The sequence below is a fragment of the Pseudorasbora parva genome, chromosome 14, assembly GCF_024679245.1.
Source record: "Pseudorasbora parva isolate DD20220531a chromosome 14, ASM2467924v1, whole genome shotgun sequence".
Lineage (NCBI taxonomy): Eukaryota > Metazoa > Chordata > Actinopteri > Cypriniformes > Gobionidae > Pseudorasbora > Pseudorasbora parva.
In genome coordinates this window covers 9,300,250-9,312,068 of record NC_090185.1, presented here as the reverse complement: position 1 = coordinate 9,312,068, position 11,819 = coordinate 9,300,250, and the positions used below count along the sequence as shown (strand labels likewise).

Sequence of the window (11,819 nt, the reverse complement as noted above, 5' to 3'; positions counted from 1 at the left end):
ATCCACCATAAAAGTAATCCATACGACACCAGTGGGTTAATTAAAAGCCTTCTGACGTAAAGAAGTGCTTTGTTCAAAGAAAAATATCCATACATTTACTTTATAACCTTAAATCACTGGCTTCCGGCAAAGTCCGTACGCGTTCACGAAAAAGTCGCGTTACCAGGTTACCGCCACAGAAGTGAGTGACCTCTGACCCAACGATGCAGAGTTGTGATTAGTGTGTGTGAAAATATGTATTTTTTTATTTTTATTTTAATAGCCTAGTGACGGTGAAATGTAGCTTCGTGAAGAAAGCATGGAAGCTTCCCCCTCAACTGTTTTGAAAATGGCCCTCCAAAAGCTTTTCAACGCACTAACACACTGCACCACTTACGACATCTTGTGGTCAAACGGTGGAAAATGTGCATTTTGCGACCCAGACCAACCAGCCATTTTTGATCGTTTCAAATAAGATGTTTGTTGCGGGGAAAAAAATACAATACAAAAATATTTAATATAAATACTCTTTCATGTGTTATTACTTATATGATGTATCAAATGTATGAGTCTGTGAATAAATGTATGAATTTTTTTTAGACCTATTTAAAAAAATTAACCAATTCTGTGCTGTAGTGTTGTACATTATAGGCTTTAGGCTACTGAATCAGTTTATTTATTTATTTGTATTTTTTACTAGCAGTACTGTAGGCTTTTTGGGATTAATCTCGATCAACACATGCAGCCTCAAAATTATCATAATAAATGTAGGAATTCTTAGAAAAGGGAGGAATATGTAGTTTAGAAGCATCTGAACGTCACATCATAGCCTCCTACACCAAATTGTGCTTAACTGTTAATCAGACTTAGAGACTTAAAATTAACTTTTAATTATACAAATGTGTCATTAAATGTCAACAAATATGAAATCTATCCAAATCATGACACTAGTTCATGTTTCTCAGAGATGCACTTGACAGGTAGACTTAAAAAAAAATAGAAAACAAAATATACATAGCACTGAATATAATAATAATACTAATAATAATGTACAATACAAAATACAGTATTTATACAATACACACACATAATACAAAATATACACAACATCACAAGATCGGGCAGTTCATATTCTGAATTGAGTATGACCACGTCAGGCTAACACCTTTATCAAATATACACACAATGTGAAGTATGCATTGCAGAGAATAAACATAATAGCAGATGTGTATTTTTTTAATTATTATTTTTTTGTACATTAAAGTGCAGACAATGTGAGATACTTTAAACAACACTAAAAACTTTTACTGTTTACTCAATCTTTTGGTTGAACTTTTTTACATCAAAAAATGCATTACACTTTAAAGCAGTGAAAACAGTGAAACCAACCAATTTGATACAAAAAGAAACTAAGAGGCATGAGTCAGGGTCCGAATGAGCTGTAACATTTATTCCATATCATCGTTTTTTGGGGACATTTGCATAGAGAGCCTCCTTCTTTAATTTCTGCAAGAAAATATACAGTTTATCAGGAAACTGATGTTTAAATTTTATGTCAAGTCCCCCCAAATATGATGAAGCTTTTTTGATAGAGCCCCTTCATAATATCCATCTCAATATTTTTATGTATGAAAAAACATTTAGATAACCGTAAGTGTGGCATTATAAATACTACATTGTTTCCAACATTAAATTGGCTATACTTAATGTTGGATATATAAACCGAAAAAAAAAAAATTGTATAAGCAACTTTCAATAAATGTATGTAAGCAGCTTACATACTGCATTAAGAAAACTGCCTTACGACCCCATTGAGTGAGATAAAGGAGAGTAAAGTGAGAAAGAGCAAACATATACAATTCTGGTATGGCAAGAAAGAAGAGAAACGGTTATGTTCGGTAGACTTTATCCATTATTGCTTTGTCATTTTATTCTCTGAAATTTTCTGGGAACCCCAGTTTGAAAACCCCTGTGCTGATGCAACAGTTTAAAAACATTGTTTTAAAAAAAAGAATATAATTTTGCTACAAATTTAAAGACCTTATTATGGCCCTTTTCTGTAAAGACTTTTTTTTCAACTGGTCATAGTTTTAAGATTTGAAAATTGCTATCAATTGCAGCCTATGGCGCTACTTCGATTATTCTTTTATATTATCTAGTAGAGGATAGCTTATATATTTTCTAATAGCGGTCCTCCTATGGTATCAGGTGGCATATAAATTGAGGCATTTCTGAATTTGGGGTAATTTTCAAACAGGTCTGAAAATTGGAATTGGAATTAAAAAAAAACATTGTAGCAATATAATATCACATAACATGTTTCAAAGGATAGTTCAATCTGTAACTGTATCTCTTCCATCAGTAATTTTCTTTTATTTAAAAACAACAACAACAACAACAACAACAAAAAAACTACTGGGTACTTTGTTGGTCAGAGAAAACAATGACATTTTTAAGGAATGCAAAGATGTTTGCAAAATCGTTAGATTTATTTGGAAAACTTTAAATGAAACGACACCGTAATAATACATCTCATTTGGATAAGGGTGTTGTACGGTCTTCAGAACAGCAGGAGGCGCTGTTTCTTAAAAACGAGGGGTCTGAGAATGAGTGCGGAACTGTAGATGCAGGCTCCGAGTCTGCAGCTCAGGATGGTAGGGGAAGGTACCGCCTTTTTCGTCTATGATTGGCTAGAAGGGCTATCCTCCGATTGGTTATACATCTCACGACAACAGGCAACAGACGTAAACAAAATCAATCCAAGCGCTATCCGTGTTTCAGATTTATATTTCAAGTTCACAATTGTATAGCCAATTTCATAGAAGAGACACAACAGTATGATTCAAATACGACAGATTTTATTTATTGTGAACATAAACTTGCTAGTAATAGACAATTTTAGATGTGTTTTGTGACATATGAGGACACAAATGTGCAATGACATGGGTATTACAAGGAGAGGGTGAAATATGAGGACACCATGTCCCCACATTTCAAAACGCTTATAAATCATATAGGATTAATTTTTTTAGAAAGTAAAATGCAGAATGTTTCCTGTGATGGGTAGGTTTAGGGGCAGGGGCAGTGTAGGGGGATAGAAAATACAGTTTTTACAGTATACAAATCAGTACGTCCTAGGAATGTCCCCACATGTCACAAAAACAAACGTGTGTGTGTATGTGTAGGCTATGTTGGATTGACTTCGTTTACTTCTGTTTTAAAGACGACCAAAACAGACTAGCTGACAGCCTGCCATGTTGTAAAGATGATCAAAACAGACTAGCCTGCCATTATGCACTTGAGATGTATAACCAATCGGAGGAGAGCCCTTCAGAGACGAAAAAGGCGGTACATTCCCCTACCATCCTGGGAAAAAAAATATCGCGATCCGCGCTGGTAGTGGTAGTGACGTCGCTACTCATGATTGGTCACGTGTGAGTTGCCTGGCTACCAGTTTCACTACCCGGAGAAGCGCGCTATTTGAGTGACGACGTATATGTAAGTTACATACTACAATAGAAAGAAATAATCATCCACCATAACGCGATTGTTAACTTTTGCGTTAGCAAGTAATTAAATTACAAGGAAAAATACATCTGTACATTCAAAAGAGTGGCCTTTTGTACATTCCACAGCAACACTGTGGAAAACGAAACCAAAACCGTAGGCTACCAAATGGGAGCGGCACAGAATGGAACGGTTAAGCTACGAGAACGGGTTGTGCCGGCGGGAAAAAAGGCAATACGATACCAGCATCATGTAGTAACAACATTTAATTTTACTGGACATATTGCAAACGTTTTTCAGAATTGACGAATCTGCTGCTAATCTTTCACAGATTGAGTTACAAGATCACAACCACATCATGACAAATGTAAACATACCACGTTGTTCCTGTGCACTTTAAGGAGTAATCAAAAGAGCATGATTATCTTAAGGCATTACTTTCTCCCCGAACACTGAAATGTACAGTTGGAAATAAACTTTCTTCCGGGAAACATCAAAGGAGATAAACTTAGGCAGAAAGATTTAGCACTGACAGCGATATGTGGGTTCCGGTGAGTTTCGAATATTTTTTTTAGGTTTGGATGAACTGATCAATGATTTATCAATATCTTGAATTTATCAAATTTTTTATCAAAATTTATTGGTATTGAGTAAAAAAAAGCTTTATGAATATATATAAATGTAAAGACATTAAATAATTAAAAGGGATTTTGTGGAATAAATATGTAAGAGGACTAGGTCTAATTATAGCCTTTAGAGTTATGAAGTAATCCATTTAAACTCTTTGCAAATATTTTATTTAAATATACACACATTCACTGATCACACATTTGTACTGTATGTCTACTACTGTCAATATAATATTATTCAATACTAATATAATAGTCAAATATCCATTGTAAATCACAGTTGTCAAATATTATTAAATTATTTTATTAAATTAAATGTTTTCACTAACTAAATGATCACACCACATTTCAATCAGAACTCTTCACACTAACCGACTGCAATTTTGCAGTAGAGTCATAAATTGTCTTACCATTTTGTGTTCTCTCGGTTTACAGAAAGCTGAATCAGTTCTGTTATTCTCATGGGCCTCGCCTGCATTAACAATAATACAGACATATTAAAACAAACACATTTTTCGGGCATATATAAATTTTGCATTAAGAAAGACAAATATTTCAACATAATCAGCTTTCTCTCCTGACCTGTTTTTCTGCAGTTTTTATAGATGAACGCGGTGATTAAAGCAAAAATCAACAGAGATGCAGCAGGAGCAGAAATTAGCACTATCAGAGAGACTGAGTCTGGAGGAACTGAAGGAAAATAAGAGACAGTCATTAATGTAAGTGAATGTGTCAGTCAGATTTACAAAAAAACATAGTATACCAGCAATGCCGTACCTACACGTGTGTGACAGAGTTGAGTGATGTTGGGATGTCTGGTCTGGTTGCTGATGGGATTGTTCAGCACACAGCTGTAGGTGTTTTTATCCTGATATTCCACCTCCAGAGGTAGAGAGAGACTGATGCTGAGATCAGACACACTGATGCTGGACAATAAACTGTTTCCTTTGAACCAGGAGAGAGTCACATGACTCACATTCAACACTGATGATGAACACACCAGTGAACAATTGGACGCTGACTGTGACGAGTTACTGCTGATGACAGGAACAGGCAGACGTGCTGGAAAACATGACAGAATAAAAATAAACAGAAATATTAATACATCTAGTCAGAGATCTTATTTTTGGTTCAGAGGGTTTAGAGCTACATCTACATGAATCCAGATACATTTAAAAACACACTAGTGTTTTTGGTTTGTTGCGTTACATGTCAGTCAAACGTCCTCTTGGGCGGCTCTTGACCAACAAAAGCTGCGTTAGCGTCCAGACCTTCTGCCGTCAGTCTGAAGGTCTGGCTACGGAAGACTACGCGTCTAATCCAACTCTGCCATGTCCTCTATCAGTAGGCTATGCAATGGACACTGATCGAATGCGTTATTCTCAAGATTTTATTTCGACTTTTTTTCTCGAAATATAACACGTTTTTTTTTTTTCTAAAAACACAATGACTTCATTCTCAATATTTAATGAGTTTATTCTCAAGATTTTATTTCGACTTTTGTTTTGTGAAATATAACGCATTATAATGACGACTTTAATCTCGAGATGCTTTTTTTTTTTTTTTTTTTAGCTTGGTCCTAATCCTCTTCCGTACTTTTTTATTTTTACTTTTGTGTAAAATTATTATAAATATGATTAAAACGGCAGCGTAATATAGTCCTGTGGTTATATAAAGCTTATAATCTTTGCATTTCTGCGTCCTTCAAATTCCATTGACAAGGGCCTCACCATATCTATTGAGTTTAATAAAACAATATTTAAAGGACTTGACAAATGATCTTTACTCACCAATGACGGAAACTCGGAATGCTTTTGATGTCAGTTTCTCTCCAGTTATCTCTAGTTGATAATCTCCAGCATGTTCAGTTGAGATGTTTGTGATGGTCAGAGATCCAGTTTGATCGTCCAGCTTCAGTCTGTCTCTGAATCTCCCATCAGGAACATCAGATGAGGAGAAGATTTGCTTCTCTTTTTTCATTTTAGCTATGAGAGACTTTTCAGCTCCGAATCTCCACAGTATGTATTCATCTTCCTGTATTTCAGTATAATCAGTGTTTAGAGTGACAGAATCTCCTTCAGTCACTGACACTGACTCACCAAACACACCTGATGAACACAGATTTTACACTGGTTAATACTTTGATGGTCTACAAAGCCTAAAATCAGCTGAAGTTTGTAACGACAAGTGAACTGGAAAACATTCAGAGCCATGAACATGAACATACACCAAAAAAGTGATATTTTTGTATGGGACATTTAGGTCAGTAGATAAAACAGGGTTGCTGCACTTTTTGACTAATGAATTTATATTACTTCTGTTGTTCATGATTACTTCTGAAGTGTTTTTAAAATATATATTTTTAGAGAGGATTTTTATGTATAACTTACCAATCAGACTCCACCAGCACAAACAGAACAGAACAAACATATGAAACATCATCTCTTTAGTTGTTCAGTGTCTGAAAATAGCCTCTAAAAAGACCATCTGCTGAAAATACTTGAGCTGTTAATGTGGTGTGTGAATCCTCCCACACAGCATTTTAACCCTGCTTGTGGTTTTGATTCACAGGCCTGTCATGAATAATATATGCAGTGGCGTGTATAGACGTCTGCTGGGGCAGTGGTGAAAGTGCGCTCTACCCCCTCGGTTGAAAGCGCATTTCTTTGCCCTCAATTCAGATCGTGTTCTAGGGCGTACAGATTAAAACAGTAATCTCATAAATTGTGATTTGTACTTTGATACTAATTGTAGCTCTAATAATATTGTACTTGGTAACTTCTGCGGTGGCTGGCGCATAGGGCACCAAGCAATCTCCAATGAGCTCCGCTGTGGCTTCCACTTTGTCCCCTGAGAGGTTGGCAGCACGTAAATAATCAATAAATGAGCGGTGCCAGATTTGCCTCAGGCGGACTTGCTTTCTTTTCCCCATGGGTCCACAGTATGATGGCCTTCGGCAGACGGCCCGGTGGTTTGCGTAGTATGTAACCTGCAAACCGGAAGCAGCTAACAGTGTCGGCCAAAGATGGTGAGGTGCTAAACATCTTTGTTGGAGATTCGGTCATGATAGTACATTTTTAACATCTTAAAATCTGAATACGTCCAGCTGTTTATTGATTGCTGCGGATAGCGTCTCACTAGCGTAGATGGCCGCCAGGATGAAAATCGAGTTTAGGAGGAAAATCTTCATTTGGAAATCGATAGTCGCTGACCTCCAGATGGGCGTTAGCTGTTGCATGCATGGTTGCAGATGCTTTTCTGACGAGAGACAGATTTGTCTGAGCTGCTATATGAATCTATAACACTGCCGAGGTATGTATATAAAGCAATGGATGACTTCGGGCAGTTGCTGGCCAAAAAAAGGTGGGGATATAGAGCGTAGCCGACACATAAGATTTTACTCTTGGAGGCACTGATCTGAAGTATGTCAATCTTCGCCTCCTTGCACTCCAATGTGTCACTAAGCTCGCTGAGATATTGCTGGGTAGCTGCAAGGAGGGCAGCCGAAGTCACCCAGTTCAGAAACATGTCTCATGACGAAATCTAGGGCAAGGAATGAGGATGAAGAGGAATACATCCCGCATATGTGGCGGACGGCAGGATTAATCTGAAGTTAGTCGAAACTTGCAAACACAGGAGCTGGAGATGTTCCGTAAAATGATGACAAACTTTGCTGGGATGCCTGGCGCCACAGTGTTTCGGAATGAATGCAACCAAATGCCTTTAAAATCAATGAAGTTGATCGATTAGCTTCTGTTGGAACTCCATGATAATGCAATTATATTCGGAGGACCATAATCGCCACTTTAGTCTCTGTGGTAGAAATCGGTCTGTCTTCCAAAGGTAGGTCAACTGCAGGCAATGATAACTCAGGCAAACTCTGACACTGGTGCAGGCTGGTTTAGGAGTTCTCCTCCAGATTGCGCACCAGTGTCAGAGTTTGCAGATGCGTTATCATGTGCTTTAGCCATCAGCGGAGGGTATCCATCTGTATCTCTGATCGTTACTCTGCACCCACAAGTGGATCCGCTGAGCTTGCAGACAATTTGGTTTAAAGTGTGTGTCGTTTCTATTTGCAGCAGCTTGTGCTTCCTGGCCTTTTCGTTTGACCCAGTCCTGCTTATTTTGTGATGTTGTGCAGTGGCCGAGGTTAAAGATTAGTTTAGCTTTTTATTGTGTTACTCACTCATTGTGTGAAAGGGCCTTTAGTGTGTTAGGAGAGTGGGATATTGGGGACATCTTCCTAAATTTTATGCTGAGTTAGAGCTTTTTTATTTTAAATAGTTTTATAATTCACTTCAGTGAATCAATTATTGTATATGGAAAAAAAAATTTATACAGTTTACTTTCTCACGTGACACACTACCTGCTCATTGAGTCAATCTGAAACCTGCTATGGTCTTTTTTTCAGAGATGTGGTATGATCTGGGCAGGCATCTTGTAGGTGAGAGTTGCATGTCTGTTTAGAATATAGGTGAAGGGTTTGTTCCTGTTCTGCTACTATGGACCTCACATTTGATTCCATTTAGTTAAATACAGACAAATTTGAGCTGTTACAGTCAAATAAAAAGTACAGAATCCACCAAAAACAGTCAATAAATAAATATCAAGAACACAAATACTTGGTCTAGACTCTTATGCAACTTTCCACACAGCTAGCTGTAATTTCTTCTTTAAAGTTAAGTATCTTTATCTGTTTTAGATCCTTTCTATCTTAGGGTATGTTCAGACTTGTAGTTTGGTCCAGACCCCCCAAAAAACGTGCAATATGCGTGACCATTCTGTCCTTTTTAGGGTCACGTCTTCATGTTTTTGGGTTGTTTACATGTCTTTGGTCCGTGTGTGTTCATATTTAATTCGAATCACACCGGAGTTCGTTTGGAAGCTTATTGGAAACCATCTTTTTAGCTCGGTCTGCTTGTATGGTGCAGACCAGGGTTTGGATGGCAGCGTTCACACTTTTTCAAATGAACTGCACTAACAGAGCAATCACACCAGGGTTCATTTTAAACCAAACATGCAACATGTGAACACACCCTTAATACCAACGATAGAGCAAGTATGGCTACGTCTACACTAATCCGGATAAATTTAAAAACGGAGTTTTCGTCTAAAAACGCTCCGCGTCCACACTATCATTTTCAATCGTTTTCCAAAAAATTTTCATCTGCACTGAAACGTCTGAAAACTCTTACATCCCCGTACAGCGCATGAGCAAATCCAAGACGCTTCGACTTGCGTCATTTCCGCTACTCGTTTATTTACTCTTTGAAATTTTGCGGCAATGTCGAGAAAAGGCACTGAGTTTTTAGGGCTGGGTTTCGATTCAAATTTCAAGAATCGATTCGATTCCGATTCTCAAGATCTTGAATCGATTATCATTATTTAATTCGATCCGATCTGATCCGATCCGATCTTCGAGATTTAGATAAGTGTTTTTGAAGAAAGCATTTTTTTCCAGCTGTTACCTGAATTACAGGACTGTAGTTATGCAACATATTGATACTATTATTATAGACATTCAACTGCAAATGAATGGAGTATTGATGGTTGTAAAGAACAATCCCCCTTCCAGGCTGCTCTAGTCAGCGAACGCGCACTTATGGAGCTGTGCTGTCGCGCGCCGTCATGACAACGCAGCCATTACAACTTCCTTGGCAGTAAGAGCGCGCTGCAGTGAGAACGGCTGTGTTCTTCAGCATGGTGACGGCGGTATAACGTTTGGCTGTGTGTCCACCAAAGCGTTTTTAGCCAGCTGAAAACTCCCCGCTGTGAGCACTTGAGAGCGTTTTGGCAGGCAGCGTTTTTTCTCCTCAGTTGAGACTTGCTTGTTGTTATGATACGGAAAATCCTACTCGCTCAGCGCCTCGGTGCGCTCCAGGCGTTCTAAAAACGTGGCGTTCTCATTGAAAACAATTGAAAATGCCAGCCAGTATTCTCTGTCCGCGGTGTTTCTGGAGTTTTCAAAGCTGCCATGTTCGTTGTGTTAACGTCCTTCCACCTCGCGCGCATGCGTGAATTCAATGACACAGCAAATTTAAAATTCAATGTAGGCCTATTATTAAATCGATCCTCTGAGTTACGGATTGATCTTTAGAAATTAATATGAAAATCGATTCAGAATTGGTGAATCGATTTTTTTCAACACAGCACTATGAGTTTTTTTAAATGGGTCGACGGTGAGGTGGAGTTGTTGCTGCGAGTAACACATGAATATAAAGTGCTAAAAGCAAGTGAAAATCTAGACTGGGCGACGTGCCAAAAAAAAAAAACGCCGTAAATTGGTCATATGACTGCATCACATGGCTAAAAATGCATCATCGTATTAAAAAGCCTCCGTTTTCACAGTCCACACTACGACGCGAAGACGCCGTTTTCAAATGTATCCGCTTTGGAGAGCGTTTTCAAAACGATACGTTTTCATTGACTTAAAACGCTGTCTCAGTGTGGACGGAAGGCCAAAACGGAGAGAAAAATATAAGTTTTCAAATGAAAACGTATTAGTGTGGACATGGCCTATGTCAAGGTTAGTAAGGCTGGTGAGGCAAGAGCAAATAAGCATCACCTGCACGCCACACCAGTCCAGAGTCACATGGAGGAGTTACGGAATTATAAAAGGAGGTGCAACAGTGAAGGAAAGAGAGAGGACCAGTCATGGGACATTTATGTTAAGTTTTGTTTTTGTTTGTGCTAAGGGTTGAACGACTTTTTTGAAGTTGACATTTGTAGTTAGTCGAGTCACCTAGTTGCTGATGACGTCGTTAATGAACAGTTTATAGCCTGAACCGCGAGCTGAGACCTGAGCACAGATATGGTATATGACACAGTGCTGGCCACAAGGTTATTGCACCTACATGACTGTTTCTTTAGTCTTTGGGTTGATATTTCTCACAGATTTCTGCTCATACTAAATCACATACAGATAAAGTTACAGTAGAGAGGACATTTTTATGAATGCATAAAACAATTAACTTTTAATGATTAGCGATGCACGATTAACTTACATCAAACATGTCTTGTGGAGATCTATTTGCATGTCATTTATCTGTTTGGAAATGGTAAAAGTGGACTTATCCTCTTGCGCCCTCTATAGGCCAGCGACTAGTCGACTAGGAAACTGCTGCTGTCCTCCATGATAAACAGGGGACTTGCTGTCAGGCAAACCTCCAGGGTGGAGGAGTCAGAGGGTCGTCCACTGAGGGGTGTCCAGGACCACCACCAGGCATTACGGAGAAGTTCACCCAACTGGTGGAGGCAGTGTGATCTGGGAACCGGACTAGAGATGCACCGATACCATTTTGGAACCGATCCGATTCCAACAATTCTGAGTATTGGCCCATACCGATCTGAAACCAGTGCAGTTTTGTTTAAAAATTCAATGTAGAATTTCTATACCTCAGTGTGTTGAACTGATAATCACTCTTTTGTGTGTTTGACAAAATCTACTTAACACAGACAACTTCATTATAAAGAAAAACAACAAATTAAAAAATATATATATAAATCACAATCTATGACAAAAAACAACTATAAACTAGATTATTGGATAATTCAGCAGCAAAAGTTACACTAGAAAAATCACGAATGCACAATAATTGTATAAAATCTATCTACACATTTAGTGGGGAACAAATAAAAGTGAATAAGTGTAGCACTAAATCTGGTAAAATGTTAAAAGTTGTTGTTAAATACATTCATAAAAAC

At 38.0% G+C, this 11,819-nt stretch overlaps 2 protein-coding genes and 1 long non-coding RNA gene across 4 annotated transcripts in view; 1 reads left to right on the top strand and 2 right to left on the bottom strand.

The window, feature by feature from the left end:
* Nucleotides 1-304, bottom strand: part of LOC137040715 (SLAM family member 9-like) — a 4,981-nt gene extending 4,677 nt beyond the window's left edge. The window contains exon 1 of the mRNA XM_067416487.1: nt 1-304. This exon is cut by the window's left edge and continues 62 nt beyond it. Within this exon, the coding sequence (XP_067272588.1) occupies nt 1-9 (9 nt within the window). The 5' untranslated portion in view covers nt 10-304.
* Nucleotides 305-995: 691 nt separating this feature from the next.
* LOC137040045 (CD48 antigen-like) lies at nt 996-6,613 on the bottom strand. The gene is made up of 6 exons (XM_067415468.1): nt 6,506-6,613; nt 5,906-6,223; nt 4,893-5,177; nt 4,698-4,805; nt 4,526-4,587; nt 996-1,485 (listed from the first exon to the last, which is right to left on the bottom strand). The coding sequence occupies exons 1-6, from the start codon at nt 6,555-6,557 to the stop codon at nt 1,438-1,440; spliced, it is 873 nt and encodes a 290-aa protein (XP_067271569.1). The 5' UTR covers nt 6,558-6,613; the 3' UTR covers nt 996-1,437.
* On the top strand, nt 3,028-11,600 carry LOC137040053 (uncharacterized). Of its 2 annotated transcripts, none has more exons than XR_010897814.1 (3): nt 3,028-3,477; nt 4,712-4,834; nt 11,209-11,600. It is a non-coding gene; the product is annotated as an uncharacterized lncRNA (long non-coding RNA). The 2 variants fall into 2 exon arrangements; XR_010897813.1 differs by lacking the exon at nt 3,028-3,477 and adding an exon at nt 3,729-4,037.
* Nucleotides 11,601-11,819: the final 219 nt, after the last annotated feature.